At 45.8% G+C, this 21026-nt stretch overlaps 2 protein-coding genes across 2 annotated transcripts in view; one reads left to right on the plus strand and one right to left on the minus strand.

Annotated features, from left to right (window-relative positions):
• TFAP2E (transcription factor AP-2 epsilon (activating enhancer binding protein 2 epsilon)) overlaps nt 1–1409 on the plus strand; it is a 116383-nt gene extending 114974 nt beyond the window's left edge. The window contains exon 7 of the mRNA XM_015413687.1: nt 808–1409. Coding sequence (XP_015269173.1) covers nt 808–1096 — 289 coding nt within the window. The 3' untranslated portion in view covers nt 1097–1409. The remainder of the gene's footprint in view (nt 1–807) is intronic.
• A 15124-nt stretch (nt 1410–16533) lies between these two features.
• PSMB2 (proteasome subunit beta 2) overlaps nt 16534–21026 on the minus strand; it is a 45186-nt gene continuing 40693 nt past the window's right edge. The window contains exons 5-6 of the mRNA XM_015413695.1: nt 19812–19846; nt 16534–16759 (exon numbers count right to left, since the gene is read on the minus strand). Coding sequence (XP_015269181.1) covers nt 16652–16759; nt 19812–19846 — 143 coding nt within the window. The 3' untranslated portion in view covers nt 16534–16651. The remainder of the gene's footprint in view (nt 16760–19811; nt 19847–21026) is intronic.

Genomic DNA, 21026 nt, shown 5'->3' on the forward strand with positions numbered 1-21026 from the left:
CTGGGTGACCTTGTACCAGTCACTGTCTCAACATAACGCACCTTAAGGTAAAGGTTCCCTTGCTCGAAAGCCAGTCGAATCCGACTCTAGGGTTGCGGTGCTCATCTCCGTTTCAAAGACGAAGAGCCAGCGCTGTCCGAAGACGTTTCCGTGGTCATGTGGCCGGCATGACTAAACACCAAGGCGCATGGAACGCTGTTACCTTCCCACCAAAGTGGTACCTATTTATCTACTTGCAATTTCTTGCTTTCGAACTGCTAGGTTGGCAGGAGCTGGAACTAGAGATGGGAGCTCACTCCATCATACGGCACCCGGGTCTCGAACTGCTGAACTACCAACCTTCCACAGCCTGCAGTTCAGCATCTTAATGTTATTAGAGTAAAATGGAGGAGGGGCAAACAGTGTTGTAAATTTGCTTTAGGTCTCCATTGAAGAGATGTAGATATCAAAATAAATAAATACTGCTTTTAAACATATTTTATCATCCTCTGCCTCCCTCCGGATTTGCTTCTGGATTTCCTTTGTGAAAGGTCTTTGAAAATTGTTTTAAGAATGTTTAACTGCTGGGGGTAATGGTTTTAACTACGGGTGTCTTATGGATAGGCTATTTACTGCAATTTTATACTGTTCTAACACATTTTTCACGTAAAATAATTATAAACCCAGCCTTTTCCCAACCACTGGGATTTGAGGCAAATGATAATGACTAACCATCCAGAATGCCACCAAGTGTGCAGGGTTAAAAATACAGAAATAAATAGTATCTTTTCTTTCTGAATGTTACCTCTCTCCTCCTCCTTGTTTCAGGCAAATCTGCAAAGAATTTGCTGATTTGATGGCTCAGGATCGCTCCCCACTTGGAAACAGCCGCCCATCGCTCATCTTGGATCCTGGAGTTCAGAGCTGCTTGACCCACTTCAGCTTAATAACTCATGGTTTTGGGGGGCCAGCCATCTGTGCAGCTCTGACGGCATTCCAGAACTACTTGGTAGAATCGCTCAAAGGGCTGGATAAAATGTTCATGAACAGCACAGGGAATAGCCACTCAGTTGGTGACTCCAAAACCTCAGAAAAGGAAGTGAAACATCGGAAATAACCTCCAGAATTTCTCAGCCAGCCCCTGTAAGAGAGTCCTTCTGTTCCCGGATCATTAAATAGGAGGCCTGGTCTTATCAATGTATGGAGGGAAAGAAGCCAATTAAAGAACCACCTTCCTTCCATGTTTTCTCAGATTGTGACAGAGGCCTTTCAGAAATCAAGTAAACAGAAAGTGAAGACTGATGAAAAACATCTAAGGGGACTTCATTTTGATGGATGCCAATCCAGACACATCAATAGGTTTCTGTTGACATTTTTGATTTGCAGTAGTGGATATGGGAAGCCAGCTCATATGTGCAATTACTTTTTTTAAAAAAAACCCACAATCATAAAACTATTGAGGTATTTCTCAAGGCCTGGCCAAACCACACCAAAGCAAACAGGTCCTGGTGGAATCAAGAGCTACTGAGAGTCAATGGATTTTGAGTTGTCTCATGGGATAGATCTGGAGGGATCATAGAGAGAGGAATACCCACTGAAGTCCACTTCCGTTGTGTCTTCTGGCCAAGGAAAAAGTAACTTTGCCAGCAGTGCTGCTCTTGTGGTTCTGGGACTTTGTTTACAGATTTTGACCAATTGACAGTCATTGTGTATTTTCTCTAGGCTTTATGAGAGGGACTGTTACCTAACTTTTGGTAGTTTCCTGCAAGGAAGAAAATCCCTGCAAAGCCTCCACTGTAGCCCAGTTTCATTTGGCTAGCCAGGACCCCAAGAGAAGTGATATTTTACAACTCACAGCCTCTCCTCCCAGGTTTTCAAAACATTACTAATAATATTAAATAATAAATAATAATAAATTAATAAATCTTTTAAACACAAGGAGCAGAACTTGAAGGAGGCCAAACCCGAACTGTTTTGAAATCTGTATATATTTATTTATGTGTAATTAAATCAAAAAAGTTTTAAAATGTCCAGTGCGCGTTATTTATATTCAATTAAGTTGGAAATTCTTACTTTTCCCCCAAAGATAAGTCGGTCCTTGGAATTTTCTGGAATGAAGTTTTGAATAGTATGAACAATAGCCTGTGATGCTAAGAACTAGAGACATTTAGCCCAGTTTGGGGTTTGTTTTTTCCTCTCTTTTGTACGTGCTGTTGTTTCACTTTAAAAGCTACAATAGATGTACAGTGCCATCACCACACAAATGTCAGTCATTACCTTAATAAAACCTCTTTCTAGTTGCAAACAACCCTCCCCCCATCCCTGTGTTTGTGATACTGAGAGTGGAATACTCCCACTTTTGTGAGGTTCAACACAGAAAAAAAATTACAACACACAGGAAAATGTGGGAGGCAGAGAAAAAAGTAGTCCTTTTTGAGGTTTCACTTGTATAGTGTTTACTTGAACAGGAATTGTGATGTCAGCTACATCCGTAACCTCAATCAGGGTGCCCATTGCTGTGTTTCTTGTGGTCTTCTTCCTTCAGTGCCAAGGCAAAGATGCAATCCCAGATTTTCTCCACATCACGGAAACAGCAGGTCCTCCCAAAGAGCCCAGGGTGGCTCACCTTTGTAGGGAATAATGTTGCCCGGTCCCTCATGGCCACTGGTGAGGGATGGGGGAGTAGGGTTGCCAGGTCCAGGTTGGGGGACTCCTAGAGTTTGGAGATGAAGCCTGGGGAAGACAGGAACCTCAGTGGAGTACAATGCCTGGGAGTCCACCCTCCAAAGCATCCATTTTCTCCATGAGGAACTGATCTCTGTAGTCTGGAGATGAGCTGTATTCCAGGGGATCCCCAGGTCCCACCTGGAGGCTGGCATCCCTAATAAGGAGCACCCATTCAGAGACAGCCGCTTCCATCATAGGAGGATACTTTGCCTGGAAACTCTCCCAACTTCTGTGATTGTCTCCAGAATGGCTGGTTCCTTCTTTTGGGGGACCCTGTGTACACTGCTCACCACCAGCCGCCTCCCCCAATCCTTTCCATCCTCCACCTGGCTGGGCGTCCTTCACCCTCTTGCCTGCCCATAGTTGCCTGTACCACCTGCACACCCTTTCCTTGACAGCACTGTCTAGTCTTGCTGCAATGGCTCTCAAGAGTTCCACCACTGTGCCCCACCTACGTAATGCTGGGCAGTTGGAAGCACAGGTAGCAAACCGGTGGGGAAAGGCATGCAGACAGGTGGCAGGAGATGTGTGTGTCAGGAACCCCGAACCACAACCCCTGGGCCCTGGCAACTGCCCCACTCCAGGGTATGCTGATGCCAGCCCTGGACCCCATTTCCCTCTGGCGGCCATTTGGTGGTCGGCCCCAAGCTACCTTCTCAAAATTCCAAAAAAAAAAAAGAAAGAAAAAGAAAAAACCCACAGGTTCAACAAGGATGGGGACTCCTGGCCAACATCCATTAGACATTGGGCTAACCTACATTGTACATTTGCAAGTCCATGATTGGATTGTTTCATGTGCCCTGTAGCTTTAAAACACAGTTGGGGGGTGGGGCACTGGATTTAGATGAGGGATCAGTGCTAAAGCAGGCGAGCTTAACTCCCTCCTCCGATTCCATGCCATCTCCCAGACAGAAATCACCCCCTCCTACTGCCATGTGTCCAGTAGGGAATTAAAAACCACCAGGAATCCTTAGTAGTACTTCGTGGAGACAATTTCTATTGGAGAAAAGATTAACCTTTCTTGCCTCATCCCACTCCAAAGTGGATGTCCCTGTAACAGCTTAATCCAACCACAGACACCCCTCCCACTACCAAAGCTCCCTCTAAACTGTGGAGTCTTGTGAGCAAAATTTCTATGTTGTGAGCTACTGGCATTAACTTTGTGAGCAGTGTTCCCTCTAAATTGAGTTAGTGTGAGTTAGCTCACAGTTTATTAGTCCCCGGCTCACACATTTTTGTCTTAGCTCAGGAAGGATGGCTCCAGAGCAAACTAATTTATGCAGTAGCCAAATCACTCACTCACAACTTTAATGCCAGTAGCTCACAAAGTAGAATTTTTGCTCACAAGACTCCACAGCTTAGAGGGACCATTGGTCCTGTGAGTAATTTGGCTACTGCATAAATTAGTTTGTTCTGGAGCCATCCTTCCTGTGCTAAGACAGAAATGTGTGAGCTGGAGGCTAAAAACTTGTGAGCTAGCTCACACTAATTCAGCTTAGGGGGAACACTGCCCACTATAGTGAAATGTGGCACTCAGAAATCTCTGAAACTGTTGTCTACAAGTATAAATGATTCCCCCCATCTCTTCCTCAGCCATTTTGCTGGTGCATGCGGGAAAAGCCAACAAGAAAACAAAGATGTTAAAGGCCTTCGATTGTGTTGGGAGAACAGGAGACACTACACTTGGAAGAGTGATCAAAATGCCTGAGGAACAGGGTTGCCAAAACCAGTTTGGGGGAACTACTGGAGATTGTGGGAGGCTAATGCCTGAGGAGGGAAGGGAGACCAGCAGGGATGTGAGGCCACTCTATGATTTCTCCTAGACTCTATTGTGTACCATACAGTCAACCCTCCCAAGATGCCATTTTTCTGTAGTCTGGAGATTAGTTTCATTCCAGGATAACTCTGGGTCCCGCCCTGAGGTTGGTACCCAGGCTTAGGAACAGCAGTAAGGAAGAGGCTCTCTTAAGGCAGCACAGAGGCCAGTTGTATTCTTCGCAGCCGGGGGATCAATCTGAGGCCCTTGCTGCACATCTGAAAATTCTGCGCTTGCAATGGCAAGTGGAATGTACAGTACTCATGACATGGAGAAGGGGGGGGGCACAGAAAAGGACTACTAACTCCCATAACTTTAATGAAAATGCCACATTTACTAGAGAAAGGCCCTCAAATGTCATAGACAAACGGATGACACTTTGGGATCAGGGGACCTTTTCTGTCCAGTCATCAGCCTATCCTTCCTCTCCCTGTTTCACCCCATAAACTCTTTGCAAGACACACCTGCAGGAACCTTTACTAACCCCCATCTCCTGGTCCAAATTTAGACCCCATCTGGGGGGAGAGTGGTGAGGCAGCACAGCCTAATCTCCTCCCAACCCTCCACAGTCCTGTTTCTTGGTCACATTCAGTATGGCACACAGACACGATGACCCCCCCACACACACACCTTCTCCTTTGCTGTATTTGGCACCTGTAGTCGAGGGCAGGTAAGCCCGCTTCACTAAAGTCAGTAGGGGAGACCTGTGTTCAAATCCCCCCACTCAGCCTCTCTCTCATCACCTCTTAGGACTGTTGTAAGGATAAAATCATGCTTCCTTGGCCTCCTTGAGGAAAGGAGGCATTAAAAAGGCACTAAAATTTACATAGCAACTTCTTTCCACCCTGATTCAATTTTTGGACTGATTCAGAATGCACTGGCCTGACAGCAACCTACTGTGCACTGAGACACCTAAACCACACCGTCACTTAATTTGGATGTTCCAAAGAAAAACTGGCTTCATCAGGAGGGGGACATTCCTTCTGATGCAACTCTGCAGTCACTTCCCTCTGCCAGAATCAAGGGTTTTGTGGGTTTTTTTTGCTGTTCTCCTTCCCTGTGTTCTAACCTCAGCTGTTCCTAAGGCTTCTCTCTTGCCAGAGCCAGCAAACAGCTATTCAGCAATTAGCTTGGCTTATTTACCTCATTCTCCCCTGGTGCAGTGGCACCTGTCTGCAAAACACACAGTCTGCCTTCCTGTGCCTGACTGCAAGATCACCGGGGAGGGCGGAATCTCAACCTTGCTCTGCACAGACCAAAGCAGACCAAACTGCAAAGCGGAATGAGACGGGCTGGGCTTTTAGCAGCCACACAGGAAGAGTGGTGGCTTTTGCCATGTAACCTTTGACCATTCACAGTGCTCAACATCCCGGAGCTTCAGAAATTGTTTCCTCAACACAAGGAACTATGGGAAATGTAGTTCTGTGACACGGGATTTTTAAGGGAAACATTTCAGCACTTTGACCAAACTACAATTCCCAAAATGCTTTGGAGGAGGCCTTAGTTCTTAAAGCAGAGGAGCTAGAATTCATATGGAATATTATAAATTATTTCAACGGCTTGGGTGAGGATAGAGATGTTGGGTTGTTTTTGTTTTGTTTTTAAGCCATCTGCTTTTTTAAACAGCAACCTGACATGAACAAATGAGCCGATGTGGTACAGGTTTGGTTCTTGGACCAACAGGGAGAAACACTCAGAAGTCCTCACTCCAGGGCTATTTTTGGGCAGGAACGCACAGGAACGGAGTTCCGGCTGGCTTCAAAGTTGGCCACGCCCACTACAGCCAACCCCCCCTGCTACAGAGGGAAGGCCTGGAGAGCGACCCTCCTGGCGACTCCGAGGTGGGCGGGCCTGGAAGAATCGGGGAGGCATTTAAATGCCTTCCTCAGCCTGTCCAAGGGCTGGCTTGCTTGGGCTCCCCGCAGCCGCGGGACACCTGGTCAAGCCAAGGGAAGTTTAAACTGTCTTCCCTTCCCTTCAAGGCAAGCCAAGGGAAGGCATGGGGTGTGGCCTAATATACTAATGAGCTGTACTGTCAGGGGTGTGGCATAATATGCTAATGAGTCTCTGCTGTTGGGTGTGGCCTATTATGCTAATGAGTTCCTGCTGGGCTTTTTCTACAAAAAAAGCCCTGCCTCACTCAACCATGAAAGTTCATTGTGTGACTTCGGGCTGGTTGCTCTCAGCCTAACCTGCCTCACAAAGCTGTTGTTGTGAGGATAAAATAGCAAAAGGAAGAACCATGTGCACGGGGACCTGAGCTCCTTGTAAGGAGGGCTGGATAAAAACAAGGTGGAAAAATAGTGACTTCTAGGCATGGAAACATCAACAAAACAGAAGCATTCAGTATGTGTGATTTTCTTCTTCTTCCTGTAGCTTTCCCCACCCCATTTTTTGAAACTGGATCGGCCACTGGCTGTGGTAAGTGCCGTCAAGTCACAGGCCACTTATGGTGACCCCTGTAGGGTTCTCAAGGGAAGAGACAAACAGAGGTGGGTTTGCCCTTGTCTGCCTCTGTGTAGCAACCCTGGACTTCCCTGGTGGTGGTTTCCCATCCCTGTTTAGCTTCCATGCTCTCATGAGCTTGGCCTAGCCTGGGCCATCTAGGTCATGGCAGGAACTTTGAAGCCAGCCGGAACTTTTCAAACTATGCTCAATCACCTTAAGCAGGAACTTACTGTGCATTTTAAATAAATAATAAAGTGAACGCTGATAGATCTCGAACTACAGCAAAATATACCAACCATGGAAACACTCCATTTCAAGGGAGCAGTTTTTAGGTGGAAAACAGACAGCAGCATTTCCAACTGCAAGTGTGGGAGGCAATAAAGATCATGGTGTCCAAGAAGCTCTACAAGTAAAAACAAAAGTCTAATTCACGCAGGAGCAGGTTCTAGACTCACTTTCGACTCACTGTGTGTGAACACACATCCAGAGCTATGCAATCATACAAAACGCAATTCTCCACACTCTGACTTGGCATAGTCTATTCTACCGCCGTAGGTCTATAGCGCCCCATTCCACCACAGTGCCAGTCCCTGTTTCGGAACCCTGCCATCAACCCGGCCTGCTGTTAACCATTAAAACAAATGTAGCCATCTTGAAAATGAGAAGTGACATTTTAAGCCATTTGGTTTGGCACTAATGCACCATTAGGTAGTTATCCAATAAGGGTATTCATGTAGCTTAATTCAAGCCAGCCGGCAGAGGAAACTCTCAAATGCCAAAGCAGGAGGGTTTTTTTGTTTTGTTTTTAAACCTTGCTTTAAAATGAAACGGCCCATTCTGGAATTACAAGCATTTGCTACTTCCTGAGAAGCTAATTCTGTTAACAAAGATTGGGACAAGGCAGGCCTTTAGTTCATGCTGCGGCAAAAGGTTTTTTGGCATCTGAAATCCTCAAGTCATGTCTCACCATCTTTGGGAAATAACCTTTTCTTATTTACCACTGACTGAGTAGATAGAAACTGATAACCACCACATTTAATGAATGGCTGGATCTGTTCCATGAATGGCAGAGTTTTCCCCTCCTTCGTCAGGGGGAAATGCCACCACTAATGGATCTGCAGGATGTAGCCCAAAAACTGTGTACATGTTTTAGTGATAGGTATTAAATACATTGCTTCACAGAACTGGGTTCAAACCCTGAGACTGGATCCACAGATGCTCTTCCGCTCACGAACTATTCCCAGAGAAGGTGATCGTGGAACAGGATGGCTTGCTACACAGACAGAAGGACACCTTTGGAGTCATGCTGGTGGCTTGGCTCCAACCCACTGTCAAAATATTCCCTCACCTGGTTTTAGGGATAACTCAGCACCTTTCATATCCTCATGCACTCAGACAGGCTGGTCCAGATTGTAGATGTAACATAATAAACATGCTGTACTCAACCTTAATACATCTTAGCATAACATATGCAAATATGCTTCCCTTGCATAAATTTGAATGCTTGTTTCATCCCAGAAATGTTTAAACATTACCCATTACTGTCGACTCCTAACATAAGAACACACAGACTCTTCAATTATTACAGAGGCAGAATGTGAGAAATCTGGGGACAAAAAATTGTCTCAAGCTAAGTTTTCATAACTCAAACATGGCAGTCTAGAATTCAAATATGTTCTAGACCCCAGTGAGGAGGCATCATTGCAGCAGTTCCCAGCCTTTTTGGTATGGTGACCCATTGGTCCAAATTTACTTGGTATGGTGACCAATGTTCCCTCTAAGCTGTGGAGTCTTCTGAGCAAAAATTCTACTTCGTGAGCCACTGGCATTAAAGTTGTGAGCGAGTGATTTGCCTGCTGCATCAATTAGTTTGCCCTGGAGCCATCCTTCCTGAGCTAAGACAAAAATGTGTGAGCCGGAGGCTAAAAAACTGAGCTAGCTCACACTAACTCAGCTTAGGGGGAACACTGATGGTGACCCACCCAGGGCTGGCCCAAAGTTTTTGGTGTCCCAGGCAAATTACGACCTTGGTACCCATCTAGTTCAGCATTCCATTTTCTATAGGGGCTAACCAGATATTTTTGAGAAACCAACGAATGGCACAAAGGGCATGCCAGCCCCCACTATGAACCCCAAGCAAGTAGCATTCTGATTGCATATGGACGTTACATTCCAACCTTTGACCACCTTCTCCTTCTCCATTACTCCCACTAATCTCCCCCTAAGAGTCTAAGAAATTCACTCTAGTAACCATCAGGAAACATTTTACTTAATCAACATGCATATGCTGTGAAGAAAACAATACCAATTAATGTATGGCAAGAAAGATACGGTTTCCAGGGTCAGATCTTGGTTTCCAAAAGAGAATTATGGAAAGTGTAGGAGAAGCCTTTAGGGAAGGCTGGCCTATGATCCAGTTTTATGGGAAGGCAGTGAGCTCCTTGCATCATGGGAAGCCTCCTTGCACTGGGGGGAAAAGTGTTATTTGCAGGATGAACCCACGGGACCCAAACCAATAGATGCTCTCAGAACTTGGGGGTTTAATTAAAAAAAAAAAAGTCAAAGAAGTGTCACAATTAAGTCATTTGTCAGATTAAAAGAATTAGAGACTGTGTACATTACTAACAGGAATCCTTTGAGTGAGACCAACTGCTGTACCTTAAAAGAGGACGCTCTAGAAGACCCCCCCCCCATGGAGTCCCAGGGGAAGGTTACAAGAAGATGTCTCCAGCCCTACTCACCCTCGACACTTGAATCCAAAAACAGACAGAAAGGCTCAAGAGCTCCTAGAGGACTGTGGCTATGAGCCTAAGCAGTGAACTGTAGTTCCCAGTTCGAATCTCTTTTTGGCAACCCCTCCCTGCTGCCTTACTACCCCCCAATCTGCACTATGGGGACGATGCTGTTTTACAATTCATAAGGACTATAAAAAAGGAGCTGCTGTGGCTCAAGTGGTTAAGACGCTGAACTGCAGGCTATGGAAGGTCGGTAGTTCAGCAGTTTGAGACCCGAGTGTGCCGCATGATGGAGTGAACTCCCGTCTCTAGTTCCAGCTCCTGCCAGCCTAACAGTTTGAAAGCAAGAAATTGCAAGTAGATAAATAGGTACCACTTCAGTGGGAAGGTAACAGCGTTCCGTGTGCCTTGGTGTTTAGTCATGCCGGCCACATGACCACGGAAACGTCTTCGGACAGCACTGGCTCTTTGGCTTTGAAATGGAGATGAGCACCGCAACCCTAGAGTCAGACTCGACTGGCTTTCGAGCAAGGGAACCTTTACCTTTACTTTAAGGACTATAACCAAGTGATGTATGTGAAGTGTTCCAACAACCCTCTTATGTCATTGCTAAGCGATATTACATTTGAAACTAGCAAAGGTTTTCATGGTTTAGAAGCAATCACATAACATTGGCCCCTGTAGGCTAAGCCAGATGTGCACCGGGAATTCTGTGGCCAGAGCTCCCAGTGATATACATTTTTCAGGTATACAGCCTTTCCCATTACATTCAGGACTGTGGCATGCAGGGAAAGTGACTAAATTCCTTCCCCTGCATCATTTCCCCAAATTTAAAGGGCTCCAGTATCTTCGCCAATGGGGAAACTTGTATATAGTGAGTTGGGCAAAGTGTGTGTGTGTAGGCTTAAACCCCCTCCACAGTCCACAACTCCCCATGCCTGTGTATTAACTTTTAGAAACCACTGGGATCACCAAAATGGAATGTCCAACCCACACCTGGTTTGGCACTCAGTCTGAAAACTCAGGACAGTTGGCCACTCCATCACCTTGGGCAGGTGGACAATACTGTTTATTCCAGACACTTCTGGAACATCACACATCGCTATTTAAGCCAGTGTGTCAGACTGGACTCTGTATGCATAGTATGCAAATTCCAGACTTCCTCCTTCGGCACAATTTATCCTGCTCCAGTTATCCTTGAGGAGTCAGGATGAGAAAAGTGATATGCCCTGGAATTCTGTCACACACTTTTGAGCCTGATCTCAGAAGCTGGAAGGACTAGCTCCTTGCCTTTTGAAACAAGGGGACTGTGACGACCCCTTAACTGGGGAGGTCTGGTTTTACTTTAAAAGTGTTCTTTATGTTTTATTTTACTGTATATATCCGGCTGCCACCAGGAAATTTTTAAAAAGATTTCCAAACCTTTATGCTTTCTCTATTTCTGGGTAGGTAGGTCGAGGGTTTTAGGCTTTCATGAGGGTCTATGTGTTTCCTGAGACTTATTTCTTTCAGAGCTAGCAGACTTGAATGAAATAGGATTTATTTAAATAAAGCATAAATACGAGGGTAGAACAATGTAAACAGTAATGTGGATGATTTGAACAATTGCTTGGTGTCTCTCACAAGCTTCTCCCTTACTGACAGGGATGTTTCAAGTAACTTTGTAACCTTTTACTCAAGGTCTTATAAGTTCACTACAGTCTGTCACTCAGACTTTTTAATAACTTTTCTTCTTCTCTGAACAACATCAACAGACAGCTTAACTGTTTTCACACAGAATGGCTTCTCACTTCTTTCATACACAGAGCTTAACTGAACTCCTGCTTCTCACAGAACTCAGAACCAAACTGCTTAACTGAACATCAACTGTCTTCATCAACTGTTAAATCTCTGTCACTCCTGATAGACATACATATTCTCCACACAGCCTCACTTCCAAAACCCCTCCCCCTCTCTGTCACTCACCAATCACACCACTTGCCTGTTTCAACCACTCTAGACTATCATACAGGCATGCAACCAAACTTTTAAAGACACACACACAGTTAAACATGAAATCATTACAGGGACCATCTCAGCCAGCTGAATGCTGTGCCCAGAACTAAATCCCAAGTTTCCCTTGGAGACTCGCATCCTTGCTTCTGTATCTGCTTCAAGAAGGAGGGACTTATCTAAAGCATACACAGTGGTCATTGGTATTAGCTTTACACAATTACTTTGTTATAAAACCCTACAACAGTTTCATAAGGAATATAAGAGGTGTTACGACTCCTATAATGCTAATTGGAGCAGGCAGGGAAGGCCAGAAGGGAGCAGCTTGTTTTCAGCCACTTAGCAAATTTATAGTGGAGATTAATCAGATTTCTTGAAAGGCAGATGAGTTTTATTCACTAGGAAGTGTTTCCCCAGTACCAATTGGTTTAACCTTTAAAGTCACATGTTACAAAAGGTTAAGTGAAAAAGAAAAACTGTGCAAAAAAAAGATATTCCAAGAAGAACAAAGTGCTTATTGACGCCTGTGTTCTGGAAGCCTCAGCTAACTCCTTTGTCCTGCAGATTAATGCTGGGCCGCTGGGCCATTGATTCCGAGAGGCTGCCGCTCTGCCTGCTCCTTGTACAACCTCTCATATTGCCACAGTCAATGGGGGATCCAGCTCTCGGGCTCTTGCCTCCAGGCAGAACATATGCTCCATTCTAACCCAACGCAAACTGGCCTGTTTGGGGTGGAATCATTAATAGACATAAAGCTGTCACCTGCCTCTAGATAACGGGAGGAGGGGGACAGAACCAAAACATTTTGCCAGTAATTATTCCAGGCACAAATTATGCAATCTAATTTCTTAGAGGAGTCTAATTAAATACACTTTTGCCACACGCCAACCAAGACAAAAAGAACCATTATTATGTCTAGGACTCTCACAGTGTGGTTTCGGCAACCATGCCAAAGTGGTCAAAACCAGCAGTGAAATTATTTAGAAGTCTCCCGAAGGAGTGACAATTCAAACTGAGAAGTAAAGACTTTTGAAATGGGCTGGCCTCACTTACTCTATTATCAGAGGAAGGCCCACGTAAGATGCATGTGGCCAGGGCATTTAACAAAGACATTTTCCAGATTTAACAGAGGGAAGCCCCATGATGCTGATTCAAGTGGTAAACAATTGTTTCATGTGCCAGAGTCTTGGAAACATCTGATAGCAGAAGCACTTTTTCTGAATTAAAATTTGACAAACAATTAGGAGGCTTTTGGAGTAAGAATCACCCATCTTCAGAGAAGCCTGCCCTCACTTTCCTCCTAATTTGCTGGCCCAGGGAAATGCATACATGCAGAATTGTAACAGGCAGCGTCCTCTGAATGTGGGTAATCTAGTTTCATCTGGGTATGGTTCAATCATACCCTATGTAGAGACAGAGTGGAAAGAGGCAAGGTCAGAAGAGACAACCACAGCCTACCTCTTCTTTCAAATTATTTTATAGTTTTTCTGCTCCTACATACCTGGCAGGATATCATTCGAAATAACAGTCTATGATGCAACACACACATACTAAAGGAGAAAAAGGGGACAGGAAGGTTAACAAATATCCTGAGTTGCCAACTCTAATGGAACGGTTAAATGACCAGCTGACACAGGGACTGAGACACATTCAGGGACAAGGAGTGGCCAAAAGGCCATTAACCTCAGGAGAGCCAAGGGTGGTGGGTGGGTGGGTAGGTGGGCTTGATGTCTGGTTTTGCTACATAGGAGATGCTGATTGGCAGGTGAGATGAGTGAACTCATGCAGAGACACAGCAGGCAGCACTGCCTTCAGGACAGGCATTTCTGCTGTGTGCTTGCATTGGAGCATTCCTTCACTTCTGATGCACACTTGCGATGGATTACCCACATGCAGAAGACTGCCAAAGTAAAGAGACCTGCAGAAAGAGAGAAGACAGCATCCTCTGCAAGTGAGAATGTGGGTCCAATTTGACTAAGTGGCTGCAGCTCTCTCTCCCTGAAGACTCCAGACACAGACAAAACATGTGCTCCATCACTAGGGCAAGGGGTGAGCATTTCCCTTTGCAGCGTGGACTCAAACAGAAACAGAACCTAGGACTTGTGTCCTTAGGCAAACAAGACTTGCTCTTTAGGGCACAGATGGACATATGGAGGACCAGGGCCTTACCTGGCACATGTAACACAGTACACCCATCCCTCCTGTGCCCCTCTGTCAAAAACCACTTGCTGGCCTTAAGTCTTCAGCTGCTATCAGGACATGTTATAGCATGGCTTGAAAAATCCCAGGTGCCAGGTCACTGTGGCACATAGAAATTTCATTATGGCACCTAGGATTTTTTTGTGGTAGCAATAATTCGAAAATATGGTCATACATAACCCTGAATGCTGAAATATGTTTGGCTCCCAAATTTCTAAGATGGATCCTAGAGCCAAAGAAAATTTGTCAAGGCCTGCATTATAGCAACAAGTGAGATGGCAAAAGAAAACAGATGTTCAGCCACCTGTGGGTGCATGGGTTGCAGACCTTACCTGTGCTCCCATCCAAACTTAAGAAAATATTACTGGGAATGGACGAAGATCTTGGATGTATTGGCCACATGCCCTGTTATCCCTCCTGCCTCAGGCAGTGCCTTCCACTAAGACGGCCGAATCTAGTCCCATATATGTAATTCTGTAGCAACTGATATATGGAGATACAGGGTATAAGTGGGCCTGGACAGGAGCAAGACTGTTTGGGTTGCAGCAACAAAGCCTCCTTTCATAGCCCAGGCTACCTATGCATAGAGGTCACTGGGAGTCAGGCAGGTCTGAACAGGCAGGGAGACCACAGCCAGATTGCTCTGTCTTCTTGCTACCCTCTCCTATGTGACTTTTGGTTTCATTTGACTCCAACCAGGGTTGCTAGCCAGTGGGGGGGTACTCTGCACCAATGTTCCCTCTAAGCTGAGTTAGTGTGAGCTAGCTCAGTTTTTTAGCCTCCAGCTCACACATTTTTGTCTTCGCTCAGGAAAGGATGTCTCCAGAGCAAACTAATTTATGCAGTAGCCAAATCGCTCGCTCACAACTTTAATGCCAGTAGCTCACAAAGTAGAATTTTTTGCTCACAAGACTCCACAGCTTAGAGGGAACATTGCTCTGCACCACCAAGAAGATGTCATTTCTGGGGCCAACCTAGTAGTGATGTCACACACTCTAGGATTTCCACAGAGTTTCCACTGAATCCCAGAGCAGTGTGATGGCACTTCTGGGTTCACCCTGGAAATGATTCCCTGATATCAGTGTGGCATTGATTTTGCTTTAGTCTCCCCAACACTGGCCTACTGAGCAGCAGTGGGCATCAGGGGCTGCTGGTGGGAGGTTTCCCACTATAATGGGAAAGCTGGCAACCCTAGCTCCACCAGCTGACTGGCATGACCCTGCCCTTTTCTGGTACCCACACCGGTCCTTCCACACAATATGGTACAGGAAAGAATTGCAACGCTGGATTCTGCTGACATGCTTCTTAGGTAACAGGAAGTGCTCTCAGCTGCAATATGTACCAACCCAACAGCAAGGACTGCAGTAGGCCCACATTCCTACCCCAACAAAGCTAAAGACCGCCCCCTGTACTTGGTCCTTAGACAGGCTAGAAATTTACCCAGGCATCTTCAAAAAACTCATTCCCTAGCAGGCCTGCAGGGGGCACCACTCCATACAACTGCAAAGACTTCGACTTCATTATGGAAAAAGGGAAAAGTCACTTCCTGTGCATGGCTGGAAAGTGCAAAATATGCTAACACCCCACCATTATGTACAATTGCACTGGGGAATGTCTGACCTGCCTTCGCCCATGTACATCTACCCGCTCACTCTGGTCATTCTCAGACATCCTGCTTCAATTGCTCCTGGCATTTGAAGCTAGATGGGGGGGGGGGGCAACCTGAGAAAGGCTCATCTCTGTCATGGCACCAAAGCTTTGAAACTCGCTCCCCAGGGAGATTCATTTGTCTCTGTTGGTGTCTTTAGCCAGCAGGTAAAGACTTTATTGCATCCTGCATACCTCCAATAGCGGTTATTGGCCCTCCTTCTAATGTCATTTGTTGCTGTGTTTTTAAATGAATTATTTTTAGAATTACAATTGCATTTTTAATTGTTTAGTGTTTTTTTATATTTGCTGCCTTGTGGACCCTGACTAGGTGGAAAGGCAGCATAATAATGTTTTAAATAAAATAAACAACCAGTTGTTTATGAAATAAAGAGAGAGTTTTTTCTAATTATATGCAACTGCATTGCTCAGTTAAGGATGCCATGTTTAGTGGACCACATCCAAGTCCATCTGAGTCAGGCCTGTGGCTACAGTGGGGCCTCGTGGGGCCGGCCCCCCTGGCTTACTGCCAAGGCCCCATGACTTCCCACCCAGCACCCTGTTGCCGGGTTTTCATCCACGTTGTGAATCGCAGTGTGGCAATGGCTGCTACGGTAGCGGTGGACAGCACAGCTCCCTCCCCACCTGCCCTGTAACCCCCGACTTTTAAAATACCCCTCGACTTAAAGAATCCTGGCTACACCCCTGATCTGAGTTTAATATCTGGCTGGCAACTGTCCTCAGAAACCTCAAGTACAGCCCAAAGGTGCATGTCCCCCCCCCCCATTTGTATGAAGAAGTATACTGCCAGCATACAAGGGCATTTGTCTAATCCCTTTTTAAAGCCACTCGAGCTGGCAACCGTCACTGCATCTTGTAACAGTGAATTCCGTCAAGTTAAAGTCAAGGAGGAGGAGAGACTTTTAAAAGAAAGGAGACCTGTTCATCCATTAAAGAGCTTTTCACAGCAGGATCAGACAAATTTTGGAGAGAATAAGAGTCAATCTTTATTATTTGCATTTGCAAAGTGCAGTCGGGGGTCGCTGGATTTCAAACGAAGTACAAAAAAGCCAAACCGAGGCAGAAAGAGGGCAGTTGGTTGGGATATTCAGGCTGCTGCTTTCAGGAGCGGTATGTTGTCCACATCGTGGATGCCGTCTTTATCAATAAAGCGGGCATTGAAAGAAGGCAAGTTCAGAATGAAGCGCTTCTGGAGCTGCAGGAGGACAGAGGGAAGATTGGGTCAGTGCTTTTGGAAAGATGCCCAAGAGGTTTGCTTTGCTCCTCTGATCACCCAGTCCTTCTCAGCATCATTTCCTCTGCATGCTAACAGAGATACAGGTAATCCCCCCCCCACTTCAGATTGTTATAGTGTAATCTTGACTGTGGAATTTTATTTCTGCTTCCCGAGAACTATTCTATAAAATTTACTGGGACCTCTTATGGTAAAAAAAACACTGGGTTTGAAGGAAACAGACTCCTGAGCTTACTGCCTCTGGCGAGAGCCAGGAGCCAACACTGCCCTCCACGACTAGGTCTTCCCCAAGTGCTGTGCGCACACAGCCAGTCCTCCCTGTGGCAAACATGGCATATGGTGGCACGTGGGTATCTGTGGGGCCCAGGCCCAAACAGGGCTCCCAAACAGGGGCACATAAGTATTTTGAGACACAGGAACACATTTGCCACATCAGAGAAAATCTGTTTGCCACAGAAGAATGGGGAGCTCCCTTCAGTCCTATGGGGAAGATGCAATCACATCACAGAATGGAGAAATCTAGAAATCTTGGTCCACGGATTATATTTTCATGGGAATTTCTCCACAGAAGGGTGTCCAACTGGGAGACACGTTTTCATCTGTTTTCTATTTAAGAACATAATTGGCCTAAAAAGTAAATTATATACTTTATATTTTTTCTTACAATTTAGATTTTTTAGTCTACTTTCCAATACGTTTCATTAATACAGTTATTTTACCATATACAGGATGGGATCTCTTACTACACAAGGAATTGGCTTCATACTGAATAATGTGCAAGTGGCCTGGAGTGACAGTTTGTGGGAAAGCAGCACAAAAGTGGAATGAGTATTTTAAAAAAGAGAAGGGGAACCAAAAGATGGGGTGTTTCTTATTTTTGGGGTGGGGTGGGGGGAGAAACTTGTGGTCTTTAGATGAGACATAACATATGCAGTTAGTCAACTCTGGGGTAGCAACCCTCCCGTGTCAACTTCAACTCCTACTCCGTGGTTAGGCTGTGATTATAAAGGAACTCAGAGGTAGAGAGTCAATAAGAAGCTCTTTGGTTTACTTCCATCACATTTTGGGATAATCCAATACGTTTAAAAGAAGAGAAAGTTCCATCACAGAGGGAGGTACCAAGTCTCAGTGGCAGATAAAATGTCCCAGGTTCAACGCCTGCTGCCTTCTCTTAGTAGGACCAAGCAGCAGGTGATGTGAAAGATCCCTGCCAGAGACCCTGCGGAGCTGCCGCCAATTGGAACAGGCAACAGTGACTCTGAGAGACCAGAGTGGTTTGGCTCAGTATAAGGCCGCTTCGGGAATTCTTCAACAGCTTGGGCCAGTAGATGCAGATGTCTTTCACAGTGAATGCATCCATGTGGTGACCCCTGAAGGACTGAGAGCAAAGGGGCACAGGGCAAATATATACCATGCTTCCACGTTAGTCAGAACCACTGATTCAGGATTTCAACCCAAACCTACAATCCCAGGAAGGGGGGGGAAATCTTTCCAGTGGGGTAAAGAACATTCAGCTGAGATACTGGAGTAGGGGGGGGGGTTAATGACACACACATCTTTTTGTTCAGACTGACTAATAGAGGTTTCGGAGTGCAAAGAGCATCTCTTCTTTTTTTCTATCTGTATCCCTTACAACCACCTTCGAAGGAAAATCAGCATTCTCTGCGTCATAGTGCAGACTGGGGTGGGACAGGGGTGTTAAAACAGCCTCTTCCCTAGGGAGGGCTTCTGCTTAGGGACGGGGCATCTGCCTGGAACGCAGAAGGTTCAGAGGTTTCCAGGCTCAATCCCTGGCATCGCCAGTTAACAGGATCAGGTAGGAGGTTTTGTGAAAGACCTCTGCCTGAGACCCCAGAGAGCTACTGCCAGTTTGTGTAAACACTACTGACTTTTATGGGCCTATGGTACATTCAGGATAACACGGCTTCAGGTGTATTTTTCCAGTTTGGGGCTGAGGTGGTTTTGTACAAGGAAATCCCAGACCACAGCTCATCCTGTGCCACTGGGCTAAGGGCTGGGGGGGATTTTCACACCTTCCCTTGCCAGACCTATCCCCGTGCTGCTCCTGTGGATCTCAGGGCGATTACTGGGATGCAGCAGGAGCCATTTGTTTGCTGAAACTGCCAGGATCCAGCCCTTGTGATTAATTCAACCTGTGATGGTCTCAAGAAGTGGCCAGTCAAAGGCAGAAAGGAATACAACAGATTATCCAATGGAAGACAAATTGCCTGTTTATCACCTCACCCTTCTGACATGGTACAGTTTTGCATGCATGTTCTGCAAGATCTAAGCCCCCCTTTAACACCTGTTAGTATCACCCTTGGCTTAAAGATTTATGAAGCTAACATAGGAGCCAAGTTATGGTGATGGTCATGGCACAGTTCAGACCCAACAGTGGCTTCTTCTCAAATGCCTCAGAAATAAGTGATGGGCACTGCTTGGCCTGTGGTCTGGCAGTACGTGAACAAGTAGGGTGCATGAAATCACAGTGGATCCATTTGCAACAGGATCAATCACAATGGCTGCATGAGCTGCCCCCCATGCCCATGAAGGTGCCAGTTCTGACAAACAGAAGTTCCACAGGAACCTACCAGGCTGTGCGCCAACAATGCCTGCCCCATCGTCCTTATGGACATCCACCATTAGTTGCAAACTGACATGATGTAAGGATTTCAGTATCTGCCTCAACTATCCTACTTATGATCAAAGACTATGCCACTGGCCAGGAAGAGAAGAAGGAGACAAGTTACAAACATTATGTGGGGGAAAACTAAAAGACATGAAAGCAAATTTAAACATCACAGTTCATAGACTGAAGGGGGAGAAAGATGGGGGGGGGGAATGCTCCAGTAGCCAATTTCACATCTGGCTGCTTTGTATTTATTTCTCCTTCTGGCAAGAATCTTTTGGAGGGGGTGGGGTGGGAGGAAGACAGAGCAGTAGAGGTGGAAGGGGAACTAGCCTGACAAAGGCAACCAAACATCAGTCTTTCCAGCCCAGGAAGGTCACTCACCTCCTCGAGACATTTCTTGAGAATCTCTATGGCCTCTGCACGCGCACGGGGGGGGGGGGGGGGCAGAAAAACAGACATCCACAGACCGCTTTAATTAGCAGCAAAAGACACTCCCTCCCTCCCTCCCCCAGTGCTTCACAAAGTTTGAACAGCTTTTTAGTTGTGCAAAGAAAGGAAACCAGGATCCCTTCCCAGCTCAGAGAAAACTCATTCCACATGTCTGAAGGATCACCTGTGCCCCAGCTCTCCGGCCCACTGAGCCATTGGAAAAAAATCAATTTGTTCCACCGTAACAGGAAGCCCCACGGAATCCTGCCTCCCACAGCCAGGGGGAGCTGGCCACCTCAGCCTCCTCAAGCTTATTAAGGTTTTAAATCAGCTCCATCTGTCCCCAGCCGGCCATGTATTGCTCTAGAGGGCTGGGTTTACAGGGCCACATACATTCCCCACTGGGAGGTCAGTTCTTAACAATGGAAACAGCACGTGTGAGAAGTGCCTCAGTCATTCTCACATTAGAAGCAAAGACTAACCATGCTGGGGACAGCAAACGGGGACAACCCACTGAGAGGGCGGGGGGGGGGCTTAATTGTGCTCTCTCAGATCATTGGGGGAGGGGGGAAATGTGTTTCGGCAGTGAAGAGATGTCTAAGTAGGGCAGAACTAACACAGTCTGCTTCTCTGGGGAGCTGTTGCTTCAACTAATTTCTGAAACAAATATTTGCAGACAGTGTGTGATTTGCCAGAAGGACGAATTTTGCTAGCTCAATTCTGGATGTGCAACTTAAAATTTAGGGTTAAACTTCAGCGTTAAATCTGTACCTCAACATTTGGAATTAAGAGCATTTTGAGCACGGTTGGCATCTTATGAAAGTTCACAGCCAAAAGCTGCAAATCCCCGAAGCTGCCTTGGAGAACCCGAAGTTGGGTGGAAAGGCAGCAAACAAATGTTTTAAATAAAAGTAATTAATTAATTAAATGTGTCAAATGTCAAGTATTACTACAGGTCAACCAAACAGTGTTAGATACTTAATACCATGACATGTTAACTATCAACCAGTGTCCAATACAGACATCACAGTGTGCTAAATATTGCTACCAAAATGTTCAGTAACTCAACGTTATTTCGAGGAGCAGACACATGCGCACCCAAGTCTGGCAGAATGTTATCAACCGAGCATGAACCGCCAGCGAAGCCATACAAATCAGAACGAGACC

This window comes from Gekko japonicus, unplaced genomic scaffold (assembly GCF_001447785.1).
Source record: "Gekko japonicus isolate JY-2015 unplaced genomic scaffold, Gekko_japonicus_V1.1 scaffold547, whole genome shotgun sequence".
Classification (NCBI taxonomy): domain Eukaryota; kingdom Metazoa; phylum Chordata; class Lepidosauria; order Squamata; family Gekkonidae; genus Gekko; species Gekko japonicus.